The sequence below is a fragment of the Dermacentor albipictus genome, chromosome 8, assembly GCF_038994185.2.
Source record: "Dermacentor albipictus isolate Rhodes 1998 colony chromosome 8, USDA_Dalb.pri_finalv2, whole genome shotgun sequence".
Classification (NCBI taxonomy): Eukaryota; Metazoa; Arthropoda; class Arachnida; order Ixodida; family Ixodidae; genus Dermacentor; species Dermacentor albipictus.
This window is the reverse complement of record NC_091828.1, coordinates 98,152,297-98,169,692: the sequence shown is the minus strand read 5'-3', so window position 1 is coordinate 98,169,692 and position 17,396 is coordinate 98,152,297. Positions and strand designations below refer to the sequence as shown.

The window sequence follows — 17,396 nt, the reverse complement described above, 5'->3', positions numbered from 1 at the left end:
TTGAGCCAATCCGAAATGGCGTAACCGCGCTCTGAGCCAATACAGCACACCAGGCTGGCGAGGAGAATTGGAGCAAACGAAAAGCACAACACACACAGGGGAAGAAAATACAAAAGACAAGCGCTGACAACTGACAGGATGGCGCCGAATTCGGCAGTATGGAGAAATGTGACAATATCCATAACAGCGTACACCCCCAGGCTTCTTTTTTTTTTATGAAGTGTGTAATATAGACGTCGCCCCGATAGATTGTATGAATTCGTCTCTAAAAGGGCCCCAATATATATACCAGTCACGTTTAAACGTGTTTAAGGTTTCGAAGCAGAGGCGATGGTGAGCTCTCGTCACAGTAGACCTTCGCTCACCTTAGAATAGTCGCTATACGGCGACAACTCTGAGTGGAGTGAAGAAATACGCAGGAGAATGACATGAGTGAGTGAGTGAGTGAGTGAGTGAGTGAGTGAGTGAGTGAGTGAGTGAGTGAGTGAGTGAGTGAGTGAGTGAGTGAGTGAGTGAGTGAGTGAGTGAGTGAGTGAGTGAGTGAGTGAGTGAGTGAGTGAGTGAGTGAGTGAGTGAGTGAGTGAGTGAGTGAGTGAGTGAGTGAGTGAGTTAGTTATCGAGGTGGCTTTCTTGGGGAGCTTTCTGTATAAATACCCGCCTTTCGCCACCCGGAACTTCGGAGAGGAAGAAAGAAAGCAAAAAACGAAGAAACAAACTCCTCCATCACTTCCGACGTGAGAATCGCGCGCAGAGGTCACGTGAACCCGCCGAAACGTTCGCATTCGTCGTTTCCGGCCCCAGGAGGCATGCCCTTCCCCTCCCCTCACCCCCTCCCCCAAAGCCCGAGTTCGGCCCTCGAGATTCGCTATTCGCGTGACGAGTTGTCTGCGGAGCGACGTTGTTTTGCTACCCCTCCGAGCAAAGCCTCCGCCCCCCTCCCCCCCCCCCTGCAAGGGGCACCGACTGGAACTTCTGGTGGCATGCGTCCCAGCGTTACGCTTCGCAGTTCCATACAAGGCGAGATGGACGACGGGTCCGCGGTGTGGTCACGCTTGGCCGCCGATGCAGCGTGTGCTCGCGTTTACGCGTGCAGCATATGCGAAGAGGTGAAACGTGCACGTGAACTCGACCCATGCTCCCGTGTCACCTTCACAAAAAGCTTTCTTCGGACCGTCTGTCGAAAAAATGTGCAGATGAAATTGAACCTCGTTATAACGAAGTCCCATCCTGCACAAAAGGATACCTTACTTATATCAGGTATTCGCTGTAAGTCTGTATGCGTGACTCGCTGACGCAGGCGAGAAACGTTTTAGAGCTACTTCGTTGTATTCGATAATTCGCTCCGTGTTCTTCGTTATACCGAGGTTTCGCTGTATGTTTCTCTCTGTGAGGCCTGGAGATGTCTACAGACAGCGCATAGACTCGTGACTTTACACGCTGCTTTATTTTTATTGCACTCAATATATATATATATATAAGTCCTATGTATGTTTTTCTGTGCATTATATATATTGTATACTTTCTCTTTTGATTGATTCGATGTCCATCAAAGGGTTTCTTTAAAGCAGTAAAAGCGCGTGTTCTTTATGATGTATTGAAAGCTGGCGGGCATTCCGTATTAGCAGCAAAAACTGGCACGTATATGTCCCTCTATCCACCTAGAATTCTTCTTCTCGTTCAATCCGCCTGGACCGCTTTTATCAAAGAGGGCATAATGTTGCCTTGTTGCCCACTTTGATGTCTGTAAAGTAATCAGAAGCAAGCTTTGCACACTGGTACACTACGTGTAAGCGGCATGAGCATGTTTTTCGCATGTATTCATTGCGCTTATTGAGCACCCTCTGTAAGGGCCAGTGTTGCGGAGTGACAACTCCGCAGCTGGAATGGTTCCGGAATCATTCCAAGTTGTCAAACAACCGGAACGGAGAGGGAAATGAAGTGATGGAGCCAGTCGGGCGGATAAAATTGGTACGGAATGGGAGCCCGAGATTCCGGAATGGAGTCGGAATTCGATAGACACACAGTCCTGTAGCGCTAAATGTTACCTCTGAGCGAGGCTACGAAATGAATAAATGTGCCATTTAGACTATAGGCGAATGAATTAGATTGGATGTAGATTAGATCTGCACATAGGCAGAGAAATTCTTGCGAAAACCAAAACTGAGAAAAGGCTTTCTTTAAAGAACAATATATATTAGAGAGACTATAATAAAGTGCGTAACACTTATTGTAACGTTGGTAAAAGTTGAAGTTAACGTTTTTAGCCTCTATATAGGTACGCAAGTGCAAATAGTACACAAATATACAAAAAAAGCATGTCGTCTACTGGAACTGGAAGTCTGTAACAGATCATCCTAGCCACTCAATGAGTGGGAGATGCCCAACCCTCACCACTGTTTGGAGGAGTTAAAAGGGGTGGAATTAGGAGGATCATCACTCTCAGGGACGGAGCGGTGGGCCCCGTATGGCAACTCCGCAACCCTTGTACCGACATCAGCTTCTTTCAGGGCTCCCAATATCCTAACAATCTTCAGGGAGACAGGTGCTTTTCTGAAAAGTCTCAAAGGCTACGAATTTCGCATATATCGCACTGTGCACGTGATGCTAATAAACAGGCAAACTATTTTGCCAAACGTGACCATGGTAATTAGAACAAGATCGACTAAACAAGTTTTAAATATTTTTTAATTCAGGCTTCATAATCAGATTGGAGTGGGGGGGAGCTGCTATAGCTCCCTAAAGCTTTCCATTCAGTCGTTTCTGGCACGCTAGACATCCTGTCTAACTACGTTTCGTTTATTTATTTTGTTTTTCGCGCTCTGTATTTGGCGCGTTAATACGTTCCACGAAACCAGCGGTTTCCTTTGTAGCTTCGCGCTAAAGTCGAGTGGGTGGCTACTTGACTCTTTCGTGGAACTCCGTCCGCCTTGCGGGCTTCCGCAAAACCGGTTCGCCAAGAGCCAACACCGTCCATAGGGAGGGGGGGGGGGGGGAAGTCACTAAAGTGTAAATCCACAGGTTTCTTCTATTTATTTCATTTTATTTGTATTTGAAAATACTGTCAGTGCTCTAGCGAGGATCGTTACAGAAGTGGGAACAAATTACCAACGTTACAAAAGCATAGGTAACAACTCACACAAGAAAAAAATTTCAAAAACTGCGCAACTGTCTCTTACTTTCATGGGAACAATCGTAGTGTATATATGTACATGCAATATACAACATTAGAATACTGTGGTTTCAAATGAGAAGAACACAGGAACGGACCAAGAAAAGAAACGTTAAATGGAAAGCCTACAAGTAGACGTAAGTGGTTATCCCCGTATTCATAAATGCGTCTTAACTTGAAACCCACGCTTGGCTTGATTTAAATGAGGCCTATCGGGAACGCTAGCCTCCCCCCCCCCCCCCCGTATTCAGAAACGTATTGTAACATTAAATCCACGCTTGACTTGATTTAAACAACGCGTGTCGTGAACGCACCGAAGCAAACGCAATGAGCGTCTTGGGCGCGTTCTCACCAGGCGTCGCCTACACATAGTATGCACGTGACGTCACATCCGCTGCTGTCGCGTGCTTCCGCTACCTTCCGCCATCTTGGGGAACGTTATCAACGTGCGCGCCCATAGGCCTATAGGTTCCCCAACATGGCGCCGCCGTAAACCGGAAGTCGCTGAGTATCCTTGAATGACGTACACCCGGCGACAAAATATTACGGACCATAAAATCTAAGAAAAAGCTGAATATCTCCGCAACCTCACAAACCAATCTGGTATTTGCATTTTGGACCTCGACTAGAATATGCTAACAACGTTGTCGTGGGCAGTTTTAGTGGTTACTGCTACAGGCTGCTCGGGAATTGAACGTTTTCGGAGATCCCGTGGTCCATTTTATTCTGTCCGCGACTGTACGTGCATACTATGTATATCAAGTCGAGCACGGGCTTCAAGTTCTAAGCTTCAAGCTTCAAGCTGTCATTCTAAGCTTCAAGTTAAGATGCACTTCCTGTTGGGAGCTTGAAGCCGGACCTTTCGGCGCACAGCTACGACGTCGTCGCCCTCTCACGTTGCCCCCGTTCGTTCGCTCCTCGCAGGTGCAAGCCCTCGCAGCTGTGGTCCCTGGGCCTGTTCCTCCTGCTAGTCCTGTGCGCCCACGGTGCCTCGGGCTTCCTCACCGGCAGGGGGAGCGGCGGCGGCGGCGGCGGAGGCGGCGCCCTGGCCGCCTCGTCCTTCCTGCGCTCCCTGTGGAAGCGCGCCTCGATGCGGGCCTCGATGCGCAACTCGATGCGCGACTCGCCCATCTACTACGTCAGCACGTTCGTGCGCAACAAGTCGCCCGCGCAGCAGCAGGCGGCCGCGCTGTCGCCCCTCTTCAAGATACCCATCGAGTTCATGTCGAACGCGAGGCCGCTGGACGTGAGTGCATTGTTTTTGTTTTTAACGCGACAGCGTTAAGGAGCTCGTGTCGCAGAAAAGCCGGTGTCGTCGGCGTCGGTGTCCGCGGCGTTGGCCGTGAGCGATAAATCACGGCAGGCACTTCATAAATAAAAAGCAACTTCCAAGATGGGCTGGGTTGCAATCGAACCAGGGTCTCCGGAGTGTGAGACGGAGACGCTATTGTTGTTGTTTGTTTGCTTCGTTTAACTTTGTTTCGCCGTTTCCTCGTCAGATTGAGAGGAAGTTGGGACAAGCGGGAAAGAAAAAAAGAAAGCTTCAAAGAGGTCCCGAAACCCTCCCAAACAGTTCGCACGGCACTCAGATACATGCAAAGTGACGTGTCAGTAATAAAAACGTCACAGAAGCAGTTTAAGGGGACACTAAAGCGAAATAATAAATCAGTTTAGACTAATGTAGCATTGTTTGAGAACCCTGCAGGCAGTCATTTCAAAGATATTGTTTGATTATTGGATGAGCAAAAGAAGGCCCAAGTATCAGCATTTGAATTTCGCGCCGAAACCCCAGCGCCGGTACGTCAACGTGACGTCAGGGATTCCAAAGTATGTTTTCGCATTTGGGCCGCGTTGGCTGAATAAAGGTTCCCGAAACTTGCCATGTTTAATATTTGGTTCCTTTAGAACACAATGTAGTCAATTTGTACCGCTATATATAATTAGTAGGCCCTAGAAGATGCCATCAAAATCCATGACGTCACAGCCCCCAGGTGCGGGAACTTAAGTAGGCGTCGCCACCCGTATCTCGTTGTTGCGCTTTTTATAGCTTCCCGAACGTCTTATCGTTGTAAGAGTGGTGTTTTTGGTGTTGTAGAATGGTAATTTACCGATGCAGAAGAAATCATTTTTCACTTTAGTGTCCCTTTAACGGTTTGCGAACCACCTAATCTCACGTGCCAACGCAAATGCATACACGCACGACGGCATAGACAACCTGGGACAACAGTAAAGTCTTGAGCTAGAACAAATGAGAAATGCAATCATTCAGCGAATCGAAAATAATACGTGCGTGCGTGCGTGTGTGTGTCTCCAAGTTTCTGCCCCGTACGTCAGCACCGGCAGAATGCATTGATTGTACACCTTTCTTTTTAATGATAATGGTAAGCTCCCAGTCAGCAACTGACAATGTCTGCCGAATGCGCTCCAACCCACTTTCATTCTTCTGTAAATTTTCTTCTCGTGATCAGGCGCCCCTGTGAGTAATTGACCTAGGTAAACGTACTCCTTCACAGACTCGAGGCTGACTGGCGATCCTGAACTCTTGTTCCCTAGCCCCGCTATTGATCATTATCTTTGTCTTCTGCATATTAATCCTCAACCCCACTCTTCTACTCCCTCTGTTAAGGTGCTCAATCATTTGTTGTAGCTCGTCCCCACTGTTGCTGAACAGGACAATGCCATCTGCAAATCGAAGGTTGCTGAGATATTCGCCGTTGATCCTCACTCCTAGGCCTTCCCAGTTTAAGAGCTTGAAAATTACTTCCAAGCAGGCACTGAATAGCATTGGAGAGACTGTGTCTCCTTGTCTGACCCCTTTCTTTATAGGTAGGTTTCTACTTTTCTTGTGGAGAATCAAGGTAGCTGTAGAGTCCTTGAAGATATTTTCGAAGATATTCACGTAAGCCTCCTATTCTCCTTGATTACGTAATGCTTCTATCACTGCTGATATCTCTACTGAATCAAATGCCTATTCGTAATCTATGAAAGCCATATAGAGAGGCTGATTGTGCTCTGCGGATTTCTCAATTACTTTATTGATGACACGGATGTGATCTATGGTAGAGTATTCCTTCCTGAAACCTGCCTGTTCCCTTGGTTAACTAAAGTCCAGTGTTGCCTTCATTCCATAGGAGATTATATAGGTGAATATAGGTGAAGTACGGTAATGGGCCTATAATTTTTCACTTCATTGTCTCCCTTTTTGTGCATTAGTATAACGTTGGCATTCTTCAAGTTCTCTGGGACCCTTGAAGTCAATAGACAGTTCGTATAAAGGGCAGCTGGTTTTTCAAGCATTATGTCTCCTCCATCTTTGATTAAATCGACTGGTAGTCCATCTTCTAATGCCGCGTTTCCCCGTTTCATGTCTTGCAAGGCCCTTCTAACGTCATCGCTATATATATATAGTTATAGAAAGAGCGTCTGTAACCTGTTCATTACTACTTCGAATGGAAATATCGTGGCTGCTTTGGGCACTGTACATGTCAGTATAGAATTCATTCGCTGCTTTTACTATATCTTCGAGATTGCTGATGATATTACCCTGCTTATCTTTCAGTGCATACATGTTGGTTTGTCCAATGCCAAGTTTCCGTCTCACTAATTTCAGGCTGCGTCCACTTTTTTTTTTTTACTGCTTCCTCAGTCTTTGTCACGTTATATTTTCGAATGTCCCTAATTTTCTCCTTGTTGATCAGTTTTGACAGTTCCGCGAATTCTATCTGATCTCTTGAAAGGATATATCCGTAGCGCAAGTATACACGGAAAGACGATAAGCCCCGGACAAAGTGCGAACATGTTGGTAACAATGGCAACACCAACAAGGCCAAATTGTTCCGAGTGACTCCTCATTGGGGGCAGCTGAACAAATTGGCCCAGGCTCACCCTCTCATGATCCAATGTTGATGGGCCTACACATCACCGTGAACCGACACGGAGCACGGTAGAAACCAGTCCTGCACAGGCTGCATTAGGCTTAAAACAGCTCAAACGAGCGCTTCATTAAGCGCTCGTTTTAAAATAAAGGAACATTAAAAGCATTTTAAAATAAACGAACATTAGGTTACATTACAATATTACGCTTCTGCGATAGCAGAAGGCGATCGCCCTTGCCGCACGTGACAGAAGGCATGACAGAAGGCGTGACAGAAGGCGTGACAGAAGGCGTGACAGAAAAACAACATGACCGTTGGCGACGCCTCGCGGACGTTATGGCACCAGTTGACGTAAGCACCCTCTAACGGCCTCTGTACTCGCGCATGGTTTAATTTCTTTCCGGTAAAGCATTACCCGTTACATTCTAAAAAAGCCGGAAACTCAACCTACGCTGCGTTTCGAGAAGTCTTCCTGTGCCAAAACGTCCCAAATACGAGATAGTACTTTGAAATTCGTGAGGCCATGGCGATCTAACTTGTACTTGAAGTCTCACGATGCTACTGCCCATGCAATTATATTGTAAAGGTTATATGTTTGACTGGCATGTGGGAATTGACACATATGGCGCATGTGACGCTCCTCGGATCTCCAAAGCGCGGGGGGCAGCAGTCGACTGATGTCCACTGTTTCACTGATCTCGATACCAACCCGTCGGCTGAGCAATATTCACTCGAAACGCTCGACGGGAGTATGTAAACTCACTTCCCGAGCTGACAATCATTCTGCAACTTCCACTGTGGTCTACCAGCCCTGCTAAAGCAATGCACCCGTAACACCTCGTCCCTACAGTAAGACGCTCGAAATATTTAGCATATCATGACCGTGGGCGCAAATAGCGGCGGTTGCGAAAGCTAATAGCGAATAATAATGCATCTTCTTATTGGGGGTCAGCGGTCCGCACTACTCGTTCCCACCGCAGCGGCGATTTCGTCTGCTTACAGCCGAGGCAACAGAAAACAAAGAAAGCAAATATGTGCAAGAGGAGCATCACGCAAGGCCCCGGAAGCTCCGCGCCCACTGCAACGCACGTCCGGCAACTGGGTGCGTCGACATACAGAGCCGTATGAGTCCCGAATGCCCGCTTTACCCAGTGAACTGCTGGCTGTGTTATTTCGCCTTTATTGGGCAGCCCCGTGCGAACATCCGCCTGTCCGTCCAAGTCAGCCCCTGAGGCCTCTAACTCGTTAGCGCCGTCGCCGGCACCTCAAGACCGGGCGCGGGAGTCGGTGATCATCACGTCGTCTGCTCCGCATGGGCCGAACTTCTTCGCGTCGTCTGCTATATGGCACGTCTGCTTTAGCGCGTCGTCTGCTAGCTGCCGCGGCCGGTCGTCTGCTGGCAAAATCGCCTGCTGCCGACGCACCCCCATGTTCAGTTCCAAGTCGTCACTCGCCGCCGCCGCCCTGACCCCGCCTTCCCTGTGTTTAAGAGAGCTGGCACGCTCTTCTCGCCGAAGCATGCCCACCTTCTATCGGCGCGGTCAAGGCTACTGCTGTGCGCACAGGAAACCTCGAGGCGATTCAGCAGACGTTCTTCGTCTGCTCTTGCGTTTGTTTCGTTTCCGCTTTCCTGTTTGGTTCGTTACGTCAGAGACTTGCTGGCGGGCCAGACGACGTGCGCTAGAGATGAGCAAGATTTTTTTTTTTTTCGAATGACCGTAAGGAAAGTTCCGTTCTGAACAAAGGGCTTTCCATATTCCTCGATGATGATGCTGCTGACAGCTCGTCCCAAGTGATGTCATCGCCGGTATCGCTTGCTTTACAGAGATCCTTATATTCTTAATAAGGAAAATCAACGGTCCGCAGTCCCGCCATTAAGGGTCTACTTTTGGCAGCCGTTTCAATCGTCGAAAGGTTATTTCAGCGAGCGCGCCAAATCGACACCTCTCGGATAACAGAGGGCTTGCATGCACTGGCCCATGACGTCACGCAGAAAGACTGGAGTACGTGAGCAATTTTTTTTAGACATGGTTGTCGTAGGACGACGTCACTGCCCGGAAGTGGAGTAAACAGAAACAGCTACCTTCATAAAACACTGATGTGATGGCTTCATTATCAAATATATGTAACGTACGCTGTGAACGGTGTTCAAGCAGCTGCATCCATAACGCTTATATACGCATCACAAGCAGCAATTAACCTACTAAATAAGCCACACGCTTGCACTGTCGTCTACCGTACAGTGTAGCAGGGTCCTGGCAGCTTTTTTTTTTTTCTTCTTTTTGACGCGCGACTAGCGAGATATAAGGCGAGCGAAAATTTCGTAGCTGGACAAACATATCAACTTTCACCGTGCCTGTCATTCAAGCTGCCGTAGAAGAGAATAGAAGAGAGAAGGCTACGACTACCGACAGCTCTTGAGACCACACTGATGACGACCCGATGCAAAGGAATTAACCCTCCGCGAAACCGGTCCTATTGCATCATCGCGTGCATTTACTACACAGCCTCTCGTTTCTTAAACAACCAAACTGCCGTTGCACCTAACACCGCGGCCCCATCAAGGTGAGCGTCGGCACACATTTCTTCTCGCTTTTAGTTTTTTTTTTTAATATTCTCTTTTCGCGAACGCAATTCCCAGCAGCCCAGCAATTCGTGGATCGCGTTCCGCTTCGCTTCCGCCGATGCGATGCCGGTCGTCGGCGGCACGGAATAAACATCGCCCTCGCAATAAAGACCGCGCCAGTTCGGAATCTCCGGAGCTTGCATTGCAGGGCAGGCGTATATGGAGTGTGCCGGCAAAGCTTCGCAGGAAGACAAAAATATAGTAAGGAAACAGACTCCCGTCGATTCCTCCAGGTCTGAAACTCATTTTGCTGCGACAGCAGCGAGCTGTCACCAGCGGACGCAGCCACATCTTCTCGAGAACGACTTCTTCTTTGCAATACGCGGCATGACATCGCGTTCGTCGGCCACAGTGAGTGAGTGAGTGAGTGAGTGAGTGAGTGAGTGAGTGAGTGAGTGAGTGGGTGAGTGAGTGAGTGGGTGAGTGAGTGAGTGAGTGAGAAGGTGAGTGAGTGAGTAGGTGAGTGAGTGAGTGAGTGAGTGAGTGAGTGAGTGAGTGAGTGAGTGAGTGAGAAGGTGAGTGAGTGAGTAGGTGAGTGAGTGAGTGAGTGAGTGAGTGAGTGGGTGAGTGAGTGAGTGGGTGAGTGAGTGAGTGAGTGAGAAGGTGAGTGAGTGAGTAGGTGAGTGAGTGAGTGAGTGAGTGAGTGAGTGAGTGAGTGAGTGAGTGAGTGAGAAGGTGAGTGAGTGAGTAGGTGAGTGAGTGAGTGAGTGAGTGAGTGAGTGGGTGAGTGAGTGAGTGGGTGAGTGAGTGAGTGAGTGAGTGAGAAGGTGAGTGAGTGAGTGAGTGAGTGAGTGAGTGAGTGAGTGAGTGAGTGGGTGAGTGAGTGAGTGAGTGAGTGAGTGAGTGAGAAGGTGAGTGAGTGAGTAGGTGAGTGAGTGAGTGAGTGAGTGAGTGAGTGAGTGAGTGGGTGAGTGAGTGAGTGAGTGAGTGAGTGAGTGAGTGAGTGAGTGAGTGAGTGAGAAGGTGAGTGAGTGAGTAGGTGAGTGAGTGAGTGAGTGAGTGAGTGAGTGGGTGAGTGAGTGAGTGGGTGAGTGAGTGAGTGAGTGAGTAGGTGAGTGAGTGAGTGAGTGAGTGAGTGAGTGAGTGAGTGGGTGAGTGAGTGAGTGAGTGAGTGAGTGAGTGAGTGAGTGAGAAGGTGAGTGAGTGAGTAGGTGAGTGAGTGAGTGAGTGAGTGAGTGAGTGAGTGAGTGGGTGAGTGAGTGAGTGGGTGAGTGAGTGAGTGAGTGAGAAGGTGAGTGAGTGAGTGAGTGAGTGAGCGAGTGAGTGATCGAGTGAGTGAGTGAGTGAGTGAGTGAGTGAGTGAGAAGGTGAGTGAGTGAGTAGGTGAGTGAGTGAGTGAGTGAGTGAGTGAGTGAGTGAGTGAGTGGGTGAGTGAGTGAGTGGGTGAGTGAGTGAGTGAGTGAGAAGGTGAGTGAGTGAGTAGGTGAGTGAGTGAGTGAGTGAGTGAGTGAGTGAGTGAGTGAGTGAGTGAGTGAGAAGGTGAGTGAGTGAGTAGGTGAGTGAGTGAGTGAGTGAGTGAGTGAGTGAGTGGGTGAGTGAGTGAGTGGGTGAGTGAGTGAGTGAGTGAGAAGGTGAGTGAGTGAGTGAGTGAGTGAGCGAGTGAGTGATCGAGTGAGTGAGTGAGTGAGTGAGTGAGTGAGTGAGTGAGAGAGTGAGTGATCGAGTGAGTGAGTGAGTGAGTGAGTGAGTGATCGAGTGAGTGAGTGAGTGAGTGAGTGAGTGAGTGAGTGAGTGAGTGAGTGGGTGAGTGAGTGAGTGAGTGAGCGAGCGAGCGAGCGAGTGAGTGAGTGAGTGAGTGAGTGAGTGAGTGAGTGAGTGGGTGAGTGAGTGATCGAGTGAGTGAGTGAGTGAGTGAGCGAGTGAGTGATCGAGTGAGTGAGTGAGTGAGTGAGTGAGTGAGAGAGTGAGTGATCGAGTGAGTGAGTGAGTGAGTGAGTGAGTGAGCGAGCGAGCGAGTGAGTGATCGAGTGAGTGAGTGAGTGAGCGAGCGAGCGAGCGAGTGAGTGAGTGATCGAGTGAGTGAGAGAGTGAGTGAGAGTGAGTGAGTGAGTGAGCGAGTGAGTGAGTGAGTGAGTGAGTGAGTGAGTGATCGAGTGAGTGAGTGAGTGAGCGAGCGAGCGAGCGAGCGAGTGAGTGAGTGATCGAGTGAGTGAGAGAGTGAGTGAGAGTGAGTGAGTGAGTGAGCGAGTGAGTGATCGAGTGAGTGAGTGAGTGAGTGAGCGAGCGAGTGAGTGAGTGATCGAGTGAGTGAGAGTGAGTGAGTGAGTGAGCGAGTGAGTGATCGAGTGAGTGAGTGAGTGAGCGAGCGAGCGAGCGAGTGAGTGAGTGAGTGAGAGAGTGAGTGAGAGTGAGTGAGTGAGTGAGTGAGTGAGTGAGTGAGTGAGTGAGTGAGTGAGTGAGTGAGTGAGTGAGCGAGCGAGCGAGCGAGTGAGTGAGTGATCGAGTGAGTGAGAGAGTGAGTGAGAGTGAGTGAGTGAGTGAGCGAGTGAGTGATCGAGTGAGTGAGTGAGTGAGTGAGTGAGTGAGTGAGTGAGTGAGTGAGTGGGTGAGTGAGTGATCGAGTGAGTGAGTGAGTGAGCGAGCGAGCGAGCGAGTGAGTGAGAGAGTGAGTGAGAGTGAGTGAGTGAGTGAGTGATCGAGTGAGTGAGTGAGTGAGCGAGTGAGTGATCGAGTGAGTGAGTGAGTGAGTGAGTGAGTGAGTGAGTGAGTGAGTGAGAGAGTGAGTGAGAGTGAGTGAGTGAGTGAGCGAGTGAGTGATCGAGTGAGTGAGTGAGTGAGTGAGTGAGTGAGTGAGTGAGTGGGTGAGTGAGTGATCGAGTGAGTGAGTGAGTGAGCGAGCGAGCGAGCGAGTGAGTGAGAGAGTGAGTGAGAGTGAGTGAGTGAGCGAGTGAGTGATCGAGTGAGTGAGTGAGTGAGTGAGTGAGCGAGCGAGCGAGTGAGTGATCGAGTGAGTGAGTGAGTGAGCGAGCGAGCGAGCGAGTGAGTGAGTGATCGAGTGAGTGAGAGAGTGAGTGAGAGTGAGTGAGTGAGTGAGCGAGTGAGTGAGTGAGTGAGTGAGTGATCGAGTGAGTGAGTGAGTGAGCGAGCGAGCGAGCGAGCGAGTGAGTGAGTGATCGAGTGAGTGAGAGAGTGAGTGAGAGTGAGTGAGTGAGTGAGCGAGTGAGTGATCGAGTGAGTGAGTGAGTGAGTGAGCGAGCGAGTGAGTGAGTGATCGAGTGAGTGAGAGAGTGAGTGAGAGTGAGTGAGTGAGTGAGCGAGTGAGTGATCGAGTGAGTGAGTGAGTGAGCGAGCGAGCGAGCGAGTGAGTGAGTGAGTGAGTGAGTGAGCGAGTGAGTGATCGAGTGAGTGAGTGAGTGAGTGATCGAGTGAGTGAGTGAGTGAGCGAGCGAGCGAGCGAGTGAGTGAGTGATCGAGTGAGTGAGAGAGTGAGTGAGAGTGAGTGAGTGAGTGAGTGAGTGATCGAGTGAGTGAGTGAGTGAGCGAGCGAGCGAGCGAGTGAGTGAGTGATCGAGTGAGTGAGTGAGAGAGTGAGTGAGAGTGAGTGAGTGAGTGAGTGAGCGAGTGAGTGATCGAGTGAGTGAGTGAGTGAGTGAGCGAGTGAGCGAGCGAGTGAGTGAGTGATCGAGTGAGTGAGAGAGTGAGTGAGAGTGAGTGAGTGAGCGAGTGAGTGAGTGAGTGAGTGAGTGATCGAGTGAGTGAGTGAGTGAGCGAGCGAGCGAGCGAGTGAGTGAGTGATCGAGTGAGTGAGAGAGTGAGTGAGAGTGAGTGAGTGAGCGAGTGAGTGAGTGAGTGAGTGAGTGAGTGAGTGAGTGAGTGAGTGAGTGAGTGAGTGAGCGAGCGAGTGAGCGAGTGATCGAGTGAGTGAGAGAGTGAGTGAGAGTGAGTGAGTGAGTGAGCGAGTGAGTGATCGAGTGAGTGAGTGAGTGATCGAGTGAGTGAGTGAGTGAGTGAGTGAGTGAGTGAGTGAGTGAGTGAGTGAGAACTTTATTTAGGTCCTGAAGAGAAAGAATTGAATCAATCCGGCGGCTCCACGTAGGTCGGGGCCGGTAGACAGAGTCATTCGGCAGCGGGCCCGGGCCCTCTGGACAGCCCTGAGCTGAGCGAAGAGCTCTGTGCTTCTGAGCGCTGAGTCCCAGGAGGACTGGTCAGGAAAGTCCGTGCCCGCGTTGGCAGGGCACAGCCAGAGCATGTGTTCGAAGTTGTTGTATTTGCGGCCGCAGTGTGGTCATTCAGTACAAAGGTCTGGATTCATCCTGCTTAGTGTCGTTGGTGTGATGTATGTCCTAATCTGCAACTGTCTGTAAGTGACGGCCTGTGCTTTCTTGAGCTTTGGGTGAGGAGGAAAAATTCTTCGTACTCACACAATACTGCCTTGCTGCGGCTGTTCAAAGTTCTTCCTCGCTACCCCGCTGCGATCGCCGTCGCTTCTTGTTGTTGCACTATACACTGCCATGTTCGGGCGCGTACGCATCGACCGCTCCACGGGTTTTCCACAAGATGGCGCCGAAACCTGGGGGCGAACCAAGGACCTATGTGGAGACGTGAGAAAGGAGCACGCTGGAAGAGCGGTGTCGACGTACCAACATGGCGATTTAGTGGGGACAACAAAAGTGGAGACGACGACAGCGAGATGCAAGAAGTTCCAGCAGTGGCCTCCGTGATCCGTACGCAGGCGTCGCCAATCTCGGAGTCTGTGTGACGCAGGTACAACACCGCGCACAAATTACCACGGCCCCGAATGTTGCGCGGGGGGTCCCGTGGTTGGTGACACGGAGTTCCCCACTAAAATCGCACAAGAGAAAGAAAGAGGCAGCAGCTCTGGCACCCAGATCGTTTGGCTATAACGCGGGAATGATGGTTTCTGCTTGAACTAGTCTGGCCTTCATGTTTGTGACTTCGGACGTTCTTGCGGCTTTGTTTACAGCTGTTTACCACCCTTTATTGGCCCAAATTGCGTAGCGATGCTATTTTGTTGCCGAACTTTCGTACAGAGACAGTACGTGGCAGCTTTCAAATCCAAAAAGAACAAGTCTTTAAGAAAGCAAGTTCTTTCTACGAAAATTCCATAAACAATCTATCGCGTATCTAAATTGATTTGTGCAGTGAAAGACGTTAAGTAATTGTCAGAAACAAAATAGCACCCATAAACTGTCTTTTTTTTTCCTTCGGCAACATACCATTAGACCCGAAGGCTGTCAGGAATGGTGTGGTAACGCCAATGAAATATGTTTACTGTAATTAACTAAATCTATTTTGTTTATTACTTCAGCGCACATTTAATTGCAAGAATGGCGCCGGTGAGTCCACGACGGGCCTCTATACTTAGTACAGGAATCCTGCTACTACAGCGCCCTGTTTCGCAATTCCCGTCCCCAAAATGTCACGGAAATGCATCGCTATAAACAGTCGTCATTTTCCCGCGAAGCCTACATCCCAGGAACATTGAACCGAAGTTAACGAATCGCACCACTTCCGAAGCCCCGATTCAAACACCTTGTTTGCTCGGGTACCTCTGCTTGCGGAGGTTAATTGAAAACACACCACAAGTGGGCGGCTAGCTTGCTCAAATGCCGCCTGCTTAAATGACGTCTCCTGCTAAAGTGGCAGGCTTGGGATGGCTAATCTGACTCAAACAAAAAAGAGAGAGAGGTTTCGGTGAAAAAATTCCATTTATCTAGCCTTGTTGCTTTTAATTGCTTTCGTTGTCCATGGGTGACGTTGGACCAGCGGCAGCCTCTTGAGTGATGGAGCGGCCAGTCGCGAGGCAATATGCGAGTATTCGCGGGCTTCTTTCACGCCGCGGAAAGACACTTTTATGTGGCACGTACTGAGCAACGGAAAGCCGTATCGGGGTTTTTTTTTTTTCATGTTGCGCTACTATTTTCTCATTGACACTTTTCATCTAACTATAATATTTGAGAAGTTCATCAATTAATTAAGAATCATTATGTAATTCGGCGGAATGCAAAAAATAATCATCTGAGTATTTCCAAGCTACGGCAAACGACAGTACCTTGGTTCTGCCCAGCTACGTGGCATTTGTGTATTTTGAAACCTTGGTGCATGATAGTTGGGACTCCCTGTGTATACACAGTTGCGGAGAGGCGTCCCCTTTTCTTGAAATAGAAGTTTATCCATTGATTCATTCACTCGATAGATAGATAGATAGATAGATAGATAGATAGATAGATAGATAGATAGATAGATAGATAGATAGATAGATAGATAGATAGATAGATAGATAGATAGATAGATAGATAGATAGATAGATAGATAGATAGATAGATAGATAACGGAAGCTTCCCAACTGGCATGATTCAAGAGCTCCTCATGGAACGAGATGTCGTCTGCTGGCGCGTACCGCAGCAGACGTCACGGCGCGCTTTCAAGCGCGTCCGCCGCGCATTTCCGGCGCTGTCGGCGTGACGCACGCACGGGCGCACACGCCGCCACCTGCCTCTGCCGCTGCGCGCTAAAGTAAGGCACAGCTTCCTAAACCGGCGACCCCGCCGCTGGCCGACAGACCCGGTCTTCACGTCCGGGGAGGGCGAGCACAAGTGGGCGTGGGTAATGAGCGGCCTTCGACGCGTGCGCCCGTGATACAGCAGCGTTGCGATTCCGGGCAGCAATGCAGCAGGGCCCAGCAGATCGTCGACGTATGAGCTTCCTCTCCATACGATACGGGGGCGCGGCCAGTCGTCGCCTCCGGGTGTGCGCGTTGTCTGTGTGCCTGTGCCCCCCGTTCGTGTGCATCTATGCGCGCATGCGCATACGGGCTTCGAGAGTGCGTTTGATTTCTCTGTGTAGGGTTGTGTGTGCACGTGCTTACATGTGTGCGCGCGATTCTATGACTGTGCGAGTGCATCCGTATGTCCATTAAATGCCTGTACGCGTGTTAGTTTGTGGCCTCATTGCCGTCTGTCTGTCTGTCTGTCTGTCTGTCTGTCTGTCTGTCTGTCTGTCTGTCTGTCTGTCTGTCTGTCTGTCTGTCTGTCTGTCTGTCTGTCTGTCTGTCTGTCTGTCTGTATGCGTGTGACCGACCCTCGTGGAGGTGTAATCGTACACAACGCGTGCGTGTGAACCCACCGTATTTCCGCGTGTGTTATCCGCGGCGTATAGAGTCATGAGAAGAGATGTGCAGTGTCATAGCGCTGTACGCCGAGGCCCGCAGGCCTTACCCAGAACCGGAATGCATGGAAACGCTGCGTCGGTGTATTTTTTTATGCATAGGATGCGACTAATGTGCTGTGAAGCATTTATTCGAGTCCACCTTGAGCAACCACACCGATAGGAAGGGAGATTACGCCCTTAATGACCAGGTTGACTAAGGTTTCGGCGAACCGCCTGCAGCCGGGGTCGGTGTCGGCTGAACTGGGAAGAGAATCTGTCGCTGTTAGTTGCCTATATAGTGAAAAGTTTATAGTGTTCGTTATGCAGTCAAATACTTCCCCCCACGCGACGATTCGTACTGTTAACCATCGGCCTAAACCATCGACATCATCCTCAGCCTCAGCACTCTGCTGGACGAATACTTGAATACTTATACCGGAAATCTTCATTTACCGCTGCTCAGTGCCAACAGATGGCGCTATTCCGGACACTATCGATATCCACCACGTTGAAGAAATCGCCACATTGGAGTTTTGAGCCAGTCACGGAAGCCGTAGCAGCCCCGCGAGCCAATCGGAAGTGACCAGATGACGAAGTCAACAATATGGAGGAATTC

General features: G+C 49.7%; 1 protein-coding gene across 2 annotated transcripts in view; it reads left to right on the top strand.

The window, feature by feature from the left end:
* Nucleotides 1-17,396, top strand: part of LOC135912881 (uncharacterized) — a 180,272-nt gene that overhangs the window by 132,195 nt on the left and 30,681 nt on the right. For both annotated transcript variants that reach the window (XM_070522922.1, XM_065445456.1), the window contains exon 2: nucleotides 4,094-4,415. In XM_070522922.1, the coding sequence (XP_070379023.1) occupies nucleotides 4,094-4,415 (322 nt within the window). The remainder of the gene's footprint in view (nucleotides 1-4,093; nucleotides 4,416-17,396) is intronic.